Consider the following 15821-nt stretch of genomic DNA (forward strand, 5'->3'; position numbering starts at 1 on the left):
TCTGGGATAGCAACAGATATTGGGTCAGGACAGCAGGGGACCAATGGTGCTGCCTTCCTTTGAGACAGTGGCTCAGGATTATTCACAACTATCCACGCAGGATGGTGAGGCCAGTTGAAGATCTTACCTGAGATATGTCAACTTCAAACATGTTCATTGGGTTCAGCATCGGATTGTCTGCCTTCACTTTCTGACCTCAAGCCCTGCTGTGGGATTTGAACCAACAACCTTGTGCTTCCAAGGCAGACCTGCTCCCCACTGGATGACAGGAAACAGGCTCCCCCATGTTTCCAAGCAAATTATATATTACAGAATAAGTGCTGTTTTATACAGTTTACGTTGCAGCAATTTTAATGTAAATAGTCCTTTGCAAGTACAGAATTTGAAAATTAATGAAAAATACACATAATATCAAAGAATTTCCTCTTTCACACATCAGGACAGCTCACAAGAAATTATTGGTTCCAAAGGAGGAACAATATTGGAGGAGAGTGATGATTGGTTGGTACATGGACTCGGATTGGTGGACCTCGGCATAGCGAATGCAGCATGAACCAGTGAACTTACCAGCATTTCTTCCAAATTCAAACCGGGAATGTTGACTCTGATTGGTCAAGGCACTCTCCTGAGGAATGTACAAGGGAGTGGCTCTCCCGGAAATGTTTGTTTTCATAAAAAAAGGCGTAAAGTTATCCAGGTGCGGGGAATCACAAAAAGAAAACTGTTGCCTGTATCTCCCCATTTACTTTACAATGTTCAATATATTCACAGTGTCAGAGGTTGGCATCACTTTGAACACAACGTTAGCAATGATTGGCAGCCGAGTTGTGGTAAAACATCACAGACAGAAGAATTGTTCCCGGCTTTGGGTTGGAAGATGCCAGGCTTCTGGCACAGAGAAAGGTTGGGGGATTCCGACTCAATCCCATTGTTCAGCAAGTGTCAATCAGTCTGATGAGGTGTTATCTAGGAGAGAAATCATTGACTGGGTAAGATTGGGGGACATCGCAACAATAACTTGCATTTATATAGCATCTTGATAGTTGTCAAACAACCAAACGGCCCTTAACGAGAGAGATTATCTAAAAGAAATTTCACCCAGAAATACATTAGGAGACATTAGGGTCAGTGGACCAGGAACCTGGAAAAAGGACTTGATTTGAAGGAGTGTCTGAAAGGAGAGAGAGGGAGAGAATTCCAAATGTAGGGCCCCCCCTGAGTAGCTGAAGGCACGGTCGTCAATGGTGGAGCAATGGCCATTGAGGGGAAGTTCAAGAGGCCAGAATTGGAGGGGATTTGTTTAGGATTTGTTTATTGTCACATGTACCAAGGTACAGTGAAAAGTAGTTTTTCTGTGAGCAGCTCAAATAGTTGATTAAGTACATTAAAAATAAAATAAAAAGAAAATACATAATAGGGCAACACAAGCTATGTAAATACATAAACACCAGCATTGGGTGAAGCATAGAGGGGTGTAGTATTAATCAGATCAGTCCATAAGCGGGTCATTTAGGAGTCTGGTAACAGCGGGGGAGAAGCTGCTTTTGAGTCTGCTCATGCGTGTTCTCAGACTTTTGTATTGCCTGCCTGATAGAAGTTGGAAAAGTGAGTAAGCTGGGTGGGAGGTGTCTTTGATTATGCTGCCCGCTTTCCCCAGGCAGCGGGAGGTGTAGATGGAGTCAATGGATGGGAGGCAGGTTTGTGTGATGGACTGGGCGGTGTTCACGACTCCCTGAAGTTTCTTGCGGTCCTGGGCCGAGCAGTTGCCATACCAGGCTGTGATGCAGCCAGATAGGATGCTTTCTATGGTGCATCTGTAAAAGTTGCTCAGAGTTAATGTGGACATGACGAATTTCCTTAGTTTCCTGAAGTATAGGCACTGTTGTGCTTTCTTGGTGGTAGCGCCGACATGGGTGGACCAGGACAAGATTTTTGGTGATGTGCACCTCTAGGAATTTGAAGCTGTTAGCCAATTCCACCTTGGCCCTGTTGATGCTGACAGGGGTGTGTACAGCACTTTGCTTCCTGAAGTCAATGACCAGCTCTTCAGCTTTGCTGCCATTGAGGGACAGATTGGTGTTGCTGCACCACTCCACTAGGTTCTCTATCTCCCTCCTGTAGTCTGACTTGTCATTCTTCAAGAATCGATCCACTACGGTCATGTCATCAGCAAACTTGTAGATGGAGTTGGAACCAAATTTTGCCACACAGTTGTGTGTGTACAGGGAGTACAGTAGGGTGCTAAGTATGCAGCCTTGTGAGCCCCGGTATGGAGTACTACTGTGGAGGATGTGTTGTTGTTTATTCATACTAATTCTAGTCTGTGGGTCAGAAAGTGGAGGATCCAGTTACAGAGTGAGGAGCTAGGTCCGAGGTTTTGGAGCTTTGATATGAGCTTGGCTGGGATTATGGTGTTGAAGGCAGAGCTGTAGTCAATAAATAGGAGTCTGATGTAGGAGTCCTTGTTGTCAACATGCTCTAGGGATGAGTGTAGGGCCAGAGAGATGGAGTCTGATGTAGACTGGTTGCGACGGTATGCGAATTGCAGTGGATCAAGGCGTTCTGGGAGTATGGAGTTGATGCGCTTCATGACCAATCTCTCGAAGCACTTCATTACGACTTTTGCCAGGGTCACCGGACAGTAGTCATTGAGGCATGTTGCCTGGGTCTTCTTTGGCACCGGCCAATGCAGTGGACTTCAATTCGACTTGCAGTGTTCGCCATGAGCTGAGTGGTTGCACAAGCAGTGGAGGCCACGATGGTCCTCATGAAGGAGGCCATGGACAAAATGGAGAGGAGGCTGGAGGCCCAAGAGCTAGCAATGTGAGACCTCGAGAATGACACCACAGATTGGGTCGTCGCATTGCGGCACTCAAAACTGACATGACGAGGCTGCTCAGGACTCCCTCAGGCGGAGGGAAAAAGTAAACGATCAGGAAAACAGATCATGTCAACAAAAGTTGCGGATCGTGGGGCCGGAAGGGAGGATCTGCTCTGAGCATGTTGCAGCGATGCTCGTGAAGCTAGTTGGTGAGGTGGGCTTCGCTAAGCCGCCCTCCACCTGAGGTAGACCATGCCCACAGGCCGCTTTGGCAATGGCCCAAGGCTGGAGAACCACTTCGGGCAATGATTGTGAGACTCCACAAGTACCAGGATTATCAGCCGATTCTGAGGTGGGTGAAAAGCGCGGATGTGTGCAGGTGGGAAGGACAGCCCATCCGCTTGTACCAAGACATTCTTCCCAAACGCCAGGTAAATTCAATGGCGCCAAATCCAGGCTGGAGAAAAGCAAGGTGCGATTTGGCATACTCTAACCCACCAAGCTATAGGTCACCTATCAGGGCAAGGAATTGTGGTGATCCACTGTGTAACTGTGTGTGTGCCTGTATTAGGGGATGTACAGTAGTACCTGTACTACAGGTTCGCCGGTAGCCCCTGCCGGCTAGCTGCGCCCACAAGGAGCCGTATAAATATGCATGACTTCTCCTGATCAGCCATTCTACCAGCTGCAGTCGGAGGACAAACATCTAACTGTAATAAAGCCTCAATTGTACCAATTTGAGTCTTTAGTACGATTGATAGCGTATCAATTTATTACAGTTAGATTTTCTGCATCATGGACATCAGGATCAAGCCAGATCACTTGCAGCTGGATGCGCATTCGCCAAACGCCAGGAAGGACTTTAATCACTGGCTGGCTTGCTTTGAGGCCTATATCAACTCAGCGATCCCTGCGCCGACGGAAGCTCAGAAAATCCAGGTTCTCTACTCCAGATTGAGCTCCAGCGTGTTCCCGCCGATACAGGATGCACCAAGTTATGCGAACGCCATAGACCTCCTTAAAGAAAACTACGTCCAGAAGACGAACGCTCTATATGCAAGGCACGTGCTCGCCACTCGCGTACAACTACCTGGTGAGTCGATTGAAGACTTCTGGTGGGCCCTTATCCCTCTCGTACGGGACTGTGGCTGTCAGGCCGTCACGGCCACGGAACATTCCAATCTCCTCATGCGTGATGCATTTGTGACGGGATTGCGTCGGACCCCATCCGAGAACGACTGCTGGAACGACTGCTAGCGGAGACTAAAGCATTAGCGCTCTCCATGACGGTCGCTTCTCGTAATGTCCAGTCCTACTCTGCTCACTGCGCGGCCCACCCATTCTACCCCTCGTGGACCCCGCAATTGACCCCCCCCCGACTGGGGCCACTCCTGCTCAATATGCCTGCGCTACCCGCCACACCGCGCACTCTGGGGGTCCCCGCTGCTACTTCTGCAGCCAGAAGCACCCCGCCAGCGCTGCCCAGCCCGCACCACCACCTGCAAAACCTGCAGCAAGGGGGGCCACTTTGCGGCGGTGTGCCAGGCTCGCGCAGTTACCGCTATCGCGCCCAAATTCATCCCCTTCCCGCAGCCGATCACACAGTGTGCACCGCCATCTTCTGCTCCCGGGGCCACGTGCGACCAGTGGCCGCCGCCACCTTCTCCCCCCTGGTCCACATGCGGCCCGTGGGTGCCGCCATCTTGCCCCGCCCCCACAACGTGCGCACCATGGGCGCCGCCATCTTTCCCCGCACCGTAACGTGCACTCCATGGACATCGCCATCTTGCCCTGCCCCTACAACGTGCGCTGCATGGGCGCCGCCATATTCTCCCCCACAGGTCCTCCGGACGTCGCCATCGCCGCCATTTTGTCTCCCCCTCGGGACTGGAACGCGGGACCGGGTGGCTGTCGCTCCTCATCTGACTCCTCGGACGACCACCCGCTGCTTGCCTCCATGACGCTGGACCAGTCTCGTCCTCACAACCTGGCCACCACTTCAACGACGGTGCTAATCAATGGCCACGCAACCTCCTGCCTACTGGACTCCGGGAGCACTGACAGCTTCATCCACCTGGACACGGTAAGGCGCTGCAGCCTCGCGGTCCATCCCGCCAACCAACAGATCTCCCTGACCTCCGGATCCCACTCTGTCCCGATCCGAGGTTTCTGTGTGGTCAACCTCACCGTCCAAGGCGTTGAATTCAGCGGTTTCCACCTATACATTCTCCCCAATCTCTGTGCTACACTATTGCTGGGTCTGGATTTTCAATGTAACCTCCAGAGTCTCACCCTCAAATTCGGCGGACCCCTACCCCCACTCACCGTTTGCGGCCTCACGACCCTCAAGGTTGACCCTCCCTCCCTCTTTGCCAATCTGACTGTGGATTGCAAGCACGTCGCCACCAGGAGCAGACGGTACAGCACCCAGGACAAGGCCTTCATCAGGTCCAAGGTCCAGCGGCTGCTTCGGGAGGGTATTATCAAGGCCAGCAATAACCCCTGGAGAGCCCAAGTGGTAGTGGTTAAAACTGGGGAGAAACACAGTATGGTAGTGGACTACAGCCAGACCATCAAATCGGTACACGCAGCTCAACGCGTACCCCCTCCCTCGCATATCTGATATGGTCAATCAGATTGCACAGTACCAGGTCTTCTCAACGACTGACCTTAAATCCGCCTACCACCAACATCCCATCCGCAAGTCGGACCGTCCATACACTGCCTTCGAGGCGGACGGTCGCCTCTATCAATTCCTTAGGGTTCCCTTCGGCGTCACTAACGAGGTCTCGGTATTCCAAAGAGAAATGGACCGAATGGTTGACCGGTACGGACTGTGGGCCACGTTTCCCTACCTGGACAATGTCACCATCTGCGACCATGACCAGCAGGTCCACGACGCCAACCTTGCCAAATTTCTCCACACCGCATCTCTCCTCAACCTCACTTACAACAAGGAGAATTGCGTGTTCAGCACCAACCGCTTGGCCATCCTCGGCTACGTAGTCCAAAACGGACTCCTGGGGCCCGACCCCGAGCGCATGCGCCCCTCATGGAGCTCCCCCTTTCCCACTGCCCCAAGGCCCTCAAACGCTGCTTTGGGTTCTTCTCCTACTATGCTCAGTGGGTCCCACAATATGCGGACAAGGCCTGCCCACTGATACAGTCCACTTAATTTCCCCTCACGGCCGAGGCACAACATGCCTTCGCCCGTATTAGAGCAGACATAGCCAAGGCCGGGATGCATGTAGTAGATGAGACATTGCCTTTCTAAGTAGAGAGTGACGCTTCAGATGTCGCCCTTGCTGCCACTCTAAACCAGGCAGGCAGACCCGTGGCATTCTTTTCCCGCACCCTCCACGCCTCTGAAATTCGACATTCGTCTGTTGAAAAGGAGGCCCAGGCAATCGTTGAAGCTGTGCGGCACTGGAGGCATTACCTGGCCGGCAGGAGATTCACTCCCCTCACTGACCAATGGTCAGTAGCCTTCGTGTTCAACAACACGCAGCGGGGCAAGATCAAAAATGATAAGATCTTGAGGTGGAGAATCGAGCTCTCCACCTATAATTACGAGATCTTGTATCGCCCCGGCAAGCTCAACGAGCCCCCAGACACCCTCTCTCGAGGTACATGTGCCAGCGCACAAGTAGACCAGCTCCGTGCCCTGCACGACAGGCTTTGCCACCCGGGGGTCACTTGGTTGTATCACCTCGTCAAAGTCCGCAATCTGCCCTACTCCGTCGAGGAAGTACAGACAGTCACCAGAGACTGCCAGGTCTGTGCTGAGTGCAAGCCGCACTTCTACCGGCCAGACCGTGCGCGCCTGGTGAAAGCGTCCCGCCCCTTTGAATGCCACAGCGTGGATTTCAAAGGGCCCCTCCCCTCCACCGACCGCAACACATATACCCTTAGTGTGGTCGATGAATTCTCTAGGTTCCCATTCGCCATCCCATGCCCGGATATGACGTCTGCCACCGTCATCAGGGCTATCAACACAATCTTCGCTCTGTTCGGTTTCCCCGACTACATCCACAGTGACAGGGGATCCTCATTCATGAGTGATGAGCTGCGGCAGTTCCTGCTCAACAGGGGTATCGCCTCCAGCAGGTCGACAGGCTACAACCCCCGGGGAAACGGGCAGGTAGAGAGGGAGAACGGGACGGTTTGGAGGGCCGTCCAGCTGGCCCTACGGTCCAGAAACCTCCCAGCTGCTCGCTGGCAGCAGGTCCTCCCGGATGCATTGCGGTCCATCCGGTCGCTACTGTGCACTGCCACAAATAACATACCCCATGAACGTGTTTTTACCTTCCCTAGGAAGTCCACATCCAGGGTGTTGCTCCAGACTTGGCTCGCAGCTCCAGGACCGGTTCAACTGCGTAGGCATGCCTGACTCCACAAGGCGGACCCCTTGGTGGACAGGCTACGCCTGGTCCACGCCAACCCCCAGTATGCCTACGTGGAGTTCCCCGACGGCCGCCAGGATACAGTCTCACTCAGGGTCCTGGCTCCCTCGGGTGCCACTCCCACACACCTCCCCATTCACGCGCCACCCTCCCCCCCCCCCCCCCCCCCACCCGCCAGTGCTCCCAGCATTAGCCCCACCAGGTCCATCCCTTCCCCTGGCCACGCTAAAGGACGAGGAAGATTTCGGCACGCTCCCAGAGTCATCCACCTACTGGCCAGCACCAACACCGGCAGCACCGACATCGCGACGCCGACACCGCCAGTACCGACATCGCCACCACCGTTACGTCGCTCCCAGCGAACCGTCAGACCACCGGTCAGGCTTAATCTCTGACAGGCACCGGATTACAAGGTGGACACGTTTAATTTTTCCCTCCCCTCTGTAAATAATTCACAATTCTGTATATAGTTCCACGCCACCCCCGCTGGGTCATTTTTAGCAGGGGGTGAATGTGGTGATCCACTGTGTAACTGTGTGTGTGCCTGTATTAGGGGATGTACAGTAGTACCTGTACTACAGGTTCGCCGGTAGCCCCTGCCAGCTAGCTCCGCCACAAGGAGCCGTATAAATATGCATGACTTCTCCTGATCAGCCATTCTACCAGCAGCAGTCGGAGGACAAACATCTAATTGTAATAAAGCCTCAATTGTACCAATTCGAGTCTTTAGTACGATTGATAGCGCATCAGGAATACTACTTCAACATCAGGGAAAAGGTCAACAATTGCGTACCAAAAAACAAACTGCTAAAACAGTAGTAGAAGTAGAAAACAATGATCGTGATGTGGGCTTTAGGTACTCAAGAGGTACAGGGGCAACCACATGTGGAGGTGAGGGTGGGGAAGGGGAAGAGAAATAGATGGGATTAAACTGGTGAATTTGATCATGCAGGGGAGCTGCTACACTATCAAACAGACACGTGTATGGAGATACAGCAAAGGAGGTGGTCGTGATGCACCTCCTGGGAGGGAAGGAGGTGTTGGCAGGAGGGAGGTGAAAAACAGGTATACAGGGGAAACAAAGAGCAAGAGGGAAGATAATGGGGGGGGACAGAGGGGTGGGTGAAGAAGGAGGGTAGAGTGGCGGTTACAACAGGTCGCACATGGAGGCGGCAAAAAAGGGAAAGTAGACAGTGGCCATTTTGAACTGTCAGGGATTGAGGGCAGGCCTGGATGAACAATGCGAGGCCCACAGAGCGAGTATAGCCAGCCCAGCGAGTAATGTCACGCAGTCTGATAAGGTGTTATCTACGAGAGAAATCATTGACTGAGAATATATGAACTATTGGTCAATTCATTTAAGATGGGATTCCGAGGGCAGCACGGTGGCCTAGTGGTTAGCACAATCGCCTCACGGCGCTGAGGCCCCAGGTTCGATCCCGGCTCTGGGTCACTGTCCGTGTGGAGTTTGCACATTCTCCCCGTGTCTGCGTGGGTTTCGCCCCCACAACCCAAAAATGTGCAGAGTAGGTGGATTGGCCACGCTAAATTGCCCCTTAATAGAAAAAATAATTGGGTAATCTAAATTTATTTAAAAAAAAGAAGAAAAAAAAAGATGGGATTCTGTGGAGCTGGAATTAATCACGCACACGCCCAAGGTATTGTAATAGTGTCAGGAATGAAACAAGAAGTAAACGCTTTTATGGAGCGGGGGGGGGGGAAGAAAAATAATTCTCCTTCTTCACCCACATGCACAAGGTCTCCTCTCTATTCAAGGTCTATTCAATCTTAGGGAACATGCTCCTTCCAGGGGTAAAGGCGGAATACTCTGCGATCATAATCTCCATTATGTGGCAGTGCCGGCGTTCGTCTGGGGTGAGCACAGTAAGAAGTCTTACAACACCATGTCCAACAACTTGTTGGACTTCAACCTGGTGTTGCAAAACTTCTTGCTGTGATCATAATCTCCAACCATGCACCTCACTACATAGGAATGACATTGGAGAAGGGAAGGGTCCAATGACGCCTCCCCCACCCCCACTTTCAGGCTGTACACAGCCCTCCTTGCTGATAAGTAATTCTCTACAAAGAAATCCCAAGCCATCGACAGTTACATAACCTGCAATCAGAACAAGGAGGTCTCACCCTCTACGTTCTGGGAGGCAATAAGGAATAAGGAGGAAAGGATAATCAAGCAGTGACTGAACGACTCCATACTGCAGGTGGATTGGTGGTACTCCACGGTCCCAACTGGGGAGCTGCTGGCGGAGGGGGAAAAGCTGCAGATGGAACTGATCTGCTCTCCATGGGGAAAGCAGCCCACCAGCTCCACCAGTCATGAGGGGCCTTAAATGAACAAGGAGACAAGGCCAGCCAAATGCTGGTGCACCAACTAAGGAAGCTGCTGCCATGAAAGAAATAACGTGGAGATGCCGGTGTTGGACTAGGGTGAGCACAGTAAGAAGTCTTACAACACCAGGTTAAAGTTCAACAGGTTTGTTTCAATCACGAGCTTTCGGAGCACTGCTCCTTCCTCAGGTGAATCAGGTCACCTGAGGAAGGAGCTGCGCTCCGAAAACTCGTGTTTGAAACCAGCACCACTAGGGCTCGATGAGATCATGGAATGCATTCATTCCAAGCTGTCGGGGAAGATGCTGGGACCTGATGGGTTCCCAGTAAACTTTTACAAAGAATTTGCAGCTTCTACACTGGTGACGAGGATAAAGTGGAGCTGCCTTTGGCACCGCATACTGCATACTTGAACCACTTCGTCTGGGCCTCAGGAGGCCTCTTTTCAGCCGACCGAGGCGTCCCACATTGGAAGGTTGGATCCCTTCTATTTGAGTACTGATGACCAGACTCAGTGCATCAAATGAATGCAGTATTTCTCCAGGATAAATGCAATCGTCGGGGATGAAAGCAAACCGTGGTATGACTGACGGCCGTTGGTTGACCAACCTTTGTTCTCATCAAGTGTCTAACCCACCCGGACATTTGGTATCCCTAATCCTTCGCCATGCTGGTAGTCCTGGTTGGGGAACACTTTAACCTGAAACGCCTGATTATCATCTGCAGGTTCTGCTTTCAACCGGCCATCCAGGCTCAAGGCGAGTCCAACAGCAATTTTTTGGCAAGATCACGGAAACTGACCGAAACCGGTGAGTTTGGGCCCACCTTGAATGAATTCCTGCAGGACTGGTTCATTTGCAGCATCTGCGATGCAGCCACACAGTGTAAACCTTTTGACTGAAACATACCTGACTTTACAGCAGACAATCAAAATTGCTGATTCCCGCAAGAGCGCTGAGCTAGGGGTACAAGAACTCCAGGGAATGGCGGTCCTGAATCTAGAGCTCCCAAATGAGAGCTGATCAATTTTTGCCAGACCCGAAGAACGGGACCCACGGCTGTTGGGAGCATGCTGCAGGGATTATGTTTGAAACCACAAGAGCGCCTGAGGGCCACTGGACAGCTCTCCCTAACAGAGAAATCAGGATGGAAACGAAAGGCAGCAGGTCAGATGCAGGGGCCTAGGCTGCCACCCATCTCGGTGCAACCCCCACACCTTGTGACCGAGCATACTATGTGGACGATGAGGATGACTCCCATTAGCAGCTGCATTGCGTAACTGCAAGCGAGTTGCTCTAATCCAGGTGACACTGTTTGTGAATGAATACTCCATCAACATGGAGCTCAATACTGGAGCGGCGGGCTTGGTCGTTAGTTGCCGCACATTTGACCAAATCAGGTCCAGCCTCCAGACACTGGCCTCTGCAATACCGACACCTGGCTGGCCACATACACGGGTTACTCCTTGGCAATTGTGGCCACCTCTTTGATCCCAGTGACATATGGACAACAATCGACATGTCTGCCTTGGGTGGTGTCCATGGTGGGGGAACCACTTTTTTTAGGCCGTGACTGGCTGCAATACCTAAACCTAGACTGGCAAACGCAAAGTGATTCTGGAAAAATTCTCTTGAGGTTTTGGAGGAAGGTCGGAGAACAATCAAGGGAGCTATAGCCTGGATCAGCATGGACCCACTGGCGCAACCCTGCTATTTCAGAGCTTGTCTGGGCCATACGCCAAATGTTGATTCCAAATTAAAGCAGTTGGGCATTATCTGTCCTGTCCAGTTCGGCAACTGGGCCACCCCGGTAGTGACTCAGTGGAAACCTGATGATTCCGTGCACCTTTATGACGACTACAAGATGACGGTGTGCGTGCCTCCTGTTTAGACCATTCCCACTTCCCCGAATTGTGGAATTCTATGCCAAGCTCAGCAGGGGCAGGATTTTCACAAAGCTCGACATGAGCATGTGTATCTGCAGCTGGTCCTGGATCCCGCTTCCAGGCATCTCATCACCGTTAAAACTCCCCCCCCCCCCGCTGGGGGTTTTATGAATACACTCAGCTGCCGCTTGGAATTTCTTCAGCATGGGCGAATTTAGAACGAGTGATGGAGAACATCTTACGGGGATTGCCCAAAGTGGCTGTCAACCTCGGCGATGTTCTCATTACCTGTTTGTCAGACCGGGAACATTTGAGGAACTTGGCCAAAGCACTCCAGGGCGTTAAGAATGCCAGCGTCCATCTCCGTCAAAGAATGTGCATGACCAACGCCCCGAGGTCACGTACTCGAGTTCTAGGGCAGACTGGCATGCTTACACGCTGTGGAAGACAAGGTCCGGGCGATCAGCCAGGCCCCCTGTCCCAGGGCGACAGACGGAGTTGCGTTCTTTCCTGGGTTTGGTGAACTATTGTAGGTTCATCCCAAACTTTGCGACACTACTCAATCCTCCCCACTGGTTGTTGAAGAGGCACCCTTGGGATGGGCCCCACCACAGCAACAGGCATTCCCTCCGTGAAACGACAATTGCCCTCCTCCAAGCTGCTCATGCATTTTGACTCCACCAAGTCGCTCCTCTTGACTTGCGACGCATCTCCTTATGGGGTGGGGGCCATCCTTGCTCACCACATGGACGACAGCTTGGAACGGCCGATATCATTTGCATCCAGGATGGTCGTCAGCATGGAGCGCAACTATGCACAAATTGAATAAGAGTCGCTAGCTGTCGTTTTTGGTTTGAAACATTTTCACCAATATGTCTATGGGCACGCATTTACTATTTACACTGACCATAAGCCGTTGTTGGATCTCTTTAAAGACGACTCCTCCCATCGCATCGGCTAGGATCCAGCATTGGGCCCTGCTGCTGACAGTGTACCAATATGTTTTGGAACAGCAACCGGGGACAAAGGTTCCCCATGCTGATTCATTGAGCTGCCTCCGCCTCTCGAGCAGACCGCCGACGTTGGCCGAGGAAGTTGTCCATTTTGTGGACTCCCTATCAGTCCCAGCGGCCCGCATACAGGGTTGGACTAAAACAGACCTGCAGTTGTACCAGGTCCACCGCATCATCCTGCATGGGGTCCAACATTGGCTTTGCCTGAGGATCTCAAGCTTTACACCTCAAAGATCCCAGAGCTTAGTGTTGAGGATGGTATCTTCCTGTGGGGTACTCAGGTGGTCGTCCCAGAGCATGGGTGTGCCCCCCCCCCCCCCACTTCTGTACGACCTCCAAAATAGGCACCCACGGGTATCAAAGATGAAGATGCTGGCCTGTAGCTATATCTGTGTTGGTCTGGGATCCATGGACATGGTGAAGCCGGCTCAGTATTGCAGATTAGGAAAACCAGATGGTTCCACGAGCGGTGCCGCTGCACCTGTGGGGATGGGCCGGGGCAACTGTGATCTCGTCTCCACATTGATATTGCCGGTCCTTTTCAGGGGGCAATGTTCCTCATCATTGTTGACGCCTCGAAGCCCACTCAAAGGTGAGACAATCACCACAAGGGAAACACTGGAACGGTTGCGGCACACGTTCAGCACCCAAGGTATTTCAGAAGTATTGGTCTCCGACAATGGGGCAACGTTTACCAGTGCAAAGTTTGGGGCTTTCATGGAAGCCAATGGCATTTGTCACGTGCGGACCACCCCGTATTACCCGGCCTCCAATGGGTTGACTGAACGGGCGATCCAGACCTTCAAAAGCAGCATGAAGAAACTGACCGCCAGGTCTTGGGAAAGGTTGGCGCAGTTCTTGTTCTCATTCTGGACCACGCCACATGCTACCACAGGGGTCACTCATGGGCCAGTGCCTCCCAACGCATTTAGGACCGGTCAGCCCATACATCGGGGAGAAGTCCATGTGGTCCAGACTGGTCCGAATCGGACAGATGCAGGTGCACACCACCACGCAGCTTCACACCATGTGGATCCTGGGTATAATATTGCACCAGAGGCGGCCAGTCTCTTATTCTGTGAGGGCACAAAACAGGGTCAAATCGCTACAGCATACAGGAGCTGCCGGAGCATATCCCCGATGACCCGGTCCCGCTTCGCCCACAGCCACCATTGCTCCGTCAGCTATCAATGGCCCGGAGAACGGAATGCCTGATACTGGCATTTCAGATTCAATTCTGATTCCGATTCTGCCACAGATGTCCAGCAACAAGATGCCAACGCACCACCGCCCGCACCCACTCTGGCCACGCCAGTCCAGCCCGGAACCTCCGTGCAGAAACGCCAGTCACCGGTGCGATACACACCCACGGCCCTGCTCAGTGGATGCGTCAACACCGCCCGCAAGCTAAACAGACCAAGGGATCCTCACTACAGCCAATGGACATGGACGTTCCTCCAGACTTAGTGTGCACTATCCAGTTCCACATGACCACCTCGGAATACGAACTTCCCCACTAAACAGGGCAGGGCTTTCCCCTTAACAAGGGAGCCTCTCAGCATAAAAATCTCGACCTGGGCGCAGGTCGAGGAGGGAGACCCTTCAGGGACTGGATACATGTAGCTGTATGATAAATAAACCTGTATTAGTTCGTATCCAACTGCCGTTCCTGTGTGGTTACTGTGTTGGATTCTTCAGGGAGGATTGTGGGGGCTGGAGGAGGTTACAAAGTTTTTAGGGTTGTAGGAGATGGAGGAGGTTACCGAGTAGGAAGGGTTATAGGGGCTGGAGGAGGTTACAGAGATAAGGAGGGTTGTGGGGACTGGAGGTGGTTATAGAGGTAGGAAGGATTCTAGGGCTGGAGTAGTTTACAGTGCTAACGACAGAGGTATCGGAGCTGGAGGAGCTTATTGAGCTGTGGACTTGGCCAGAACCTCAGAACCTGAAGGCAAGAGAGCTAACCACTGAGCCACGACTGACATAGAGGCTGAATGAGGAACATTAACCCTCTTTGAAACTCTGAATTAGCGACACATGCTGAATTACAACATCATTTGTGTTGTCCCGCGTGAGTGCAGAATTTGAATGCGTGGAGAGAGTATCAATGGAGAATGAAAATACAGTATGAAAGAGTTTAGACAGAGTTACTCAGTGAGGGAAGAGGTGAATAAGGAGGGAAACTTGTGGTTAATAAATGAATCTTACAGGGAGGGTTCGGCATGGAAGCGTATGGAGGCGGCTTCATGCAAGGACACCAGTTAGGGGGCACTGGTAACTGCGCCTCTGCCGTTCCCACTGGCACGGTACTCCACCAGCCCCGTGATGGTGGAAGCCCTGAGAGTCTGGGGGCCATGGAGGAGACATGTGGGAGCATCGGTCTGATCCCCAATCTGGAATAATCACCGGTTTGCCCCAGGACGTATGGATAGGGGGTTCCGGATATGATGGCAGAGAGCGGGGATTGAGAGGATGGGGGGTATGTTTATAGACGGGAGCTTTCCAAGTATGAGGGTGCTGGAGGAGAAGTTTGGGTTGGTGAGGGGTACCAAATTTAGCTTTCTGCAGGTGCGGGATGCCGTACGTAAACAGGTGTCAAGCGTCCCGCTTCAACCGCCAATGGGGATTCAGGACAGGGTAGTTTCCAGAGGGTGGGTAGGAGAAGAGAGCATCTTGGATATTTACAAGGAATTTATGGGGTCAGAGGAGACACAGACCTCAAGTGGGAAGAGGAGTTGGGAGGTGAGATAGAGGATGGTCCGCAACATGTGCCAGGCTCAGCCTGATACAATTTAAGGTAGTTCATCGGGCTCACATGACAGTGGCCGGATTAGCAGATTCTTTGGGGTGGAAGGCAGGTGTGCAAAGTGTGCGGGAGGACCAGCGAACCATGTCCACATGTTTTGGGCATGTCCGAAGCTTAGGGGATTTTGGCAGGGGGGTTTGCAGATGTCATGTCCACGATGTTAAAAACAAGGGTGGCACCGAGTCCGGAGGTGGCGGTTTTCGGAGTGTCGGAAGACCCGGGAATCCAGGAGGAGAAAGAGGCAGACGTTGCTTCCCTGGTAGCCCAGAGACGGATACTATTAAGCTTGGAGGGACTTAAAGCCCCCGAAGTAGGAGACTTGGCTATCTGACATGGCTAGCTTTCTCTGTTTGGAGAAAATCAAGTTTGCCTGGAGAGGGTCACTGTTAGGGTTCGCCCAGAGGTGGCAACCTTTTGTCGACTTCTTTGTGGAAAATTAATCGTCAGTAGAAGGGGGGAGGTTAGTTTAGCTTAGAGTAGGGGTTTAATAAAGGTGGGACCTGTAAGTGAGGGAGACGGATTTTGCATGACGTTTATAGTTTCACAT

The 15821-nt window shown here is 52.2% G+C and overlaps 1 protein-coding gene across 6 annotated transcripts in view; it reads right to left on the reverse strand.

Moving 5' to 3' along the window:
• Positions 1-323: 323 nt before the first annotated feature.
• Positions 324-15821, reverse strand: part of LOC119974549 — a 35353-nt gene continuing 19855 nt past the window's right edge. For all 6 annotated transcript variants that reach the window (XR_005462522.1, XR_005462521.1, XM_038813532.1 and 3 more), the window contains one exon: positions 324-966. Coding sequence is in view for 4 of the 6 variants with exons in the window: in XM_038813532.1 (XP_038669460.1) it covers positions 963-966 (4 nt within the window). In the remaining 2 variants the exon portion in view is untranslated. The remainder of the gene's footprint in view (positions 967-15821) is intronic.

This window comes from Scyliorhinus canicula, chromosome 12 (genome assembly GCF_902713615.1).
Source record: "Scyliorhinus canicula chromosome 12, sScyCan1.1, whole genome shotgun sequence".
NCBI classification, from domain to species: Eukaryota; Metazoa; Chordata; class Chondrichthyes; order Carcharhiniformes; family Scyliorhinidae; genus Scyliorhinus; species Scyliorhinus canicula.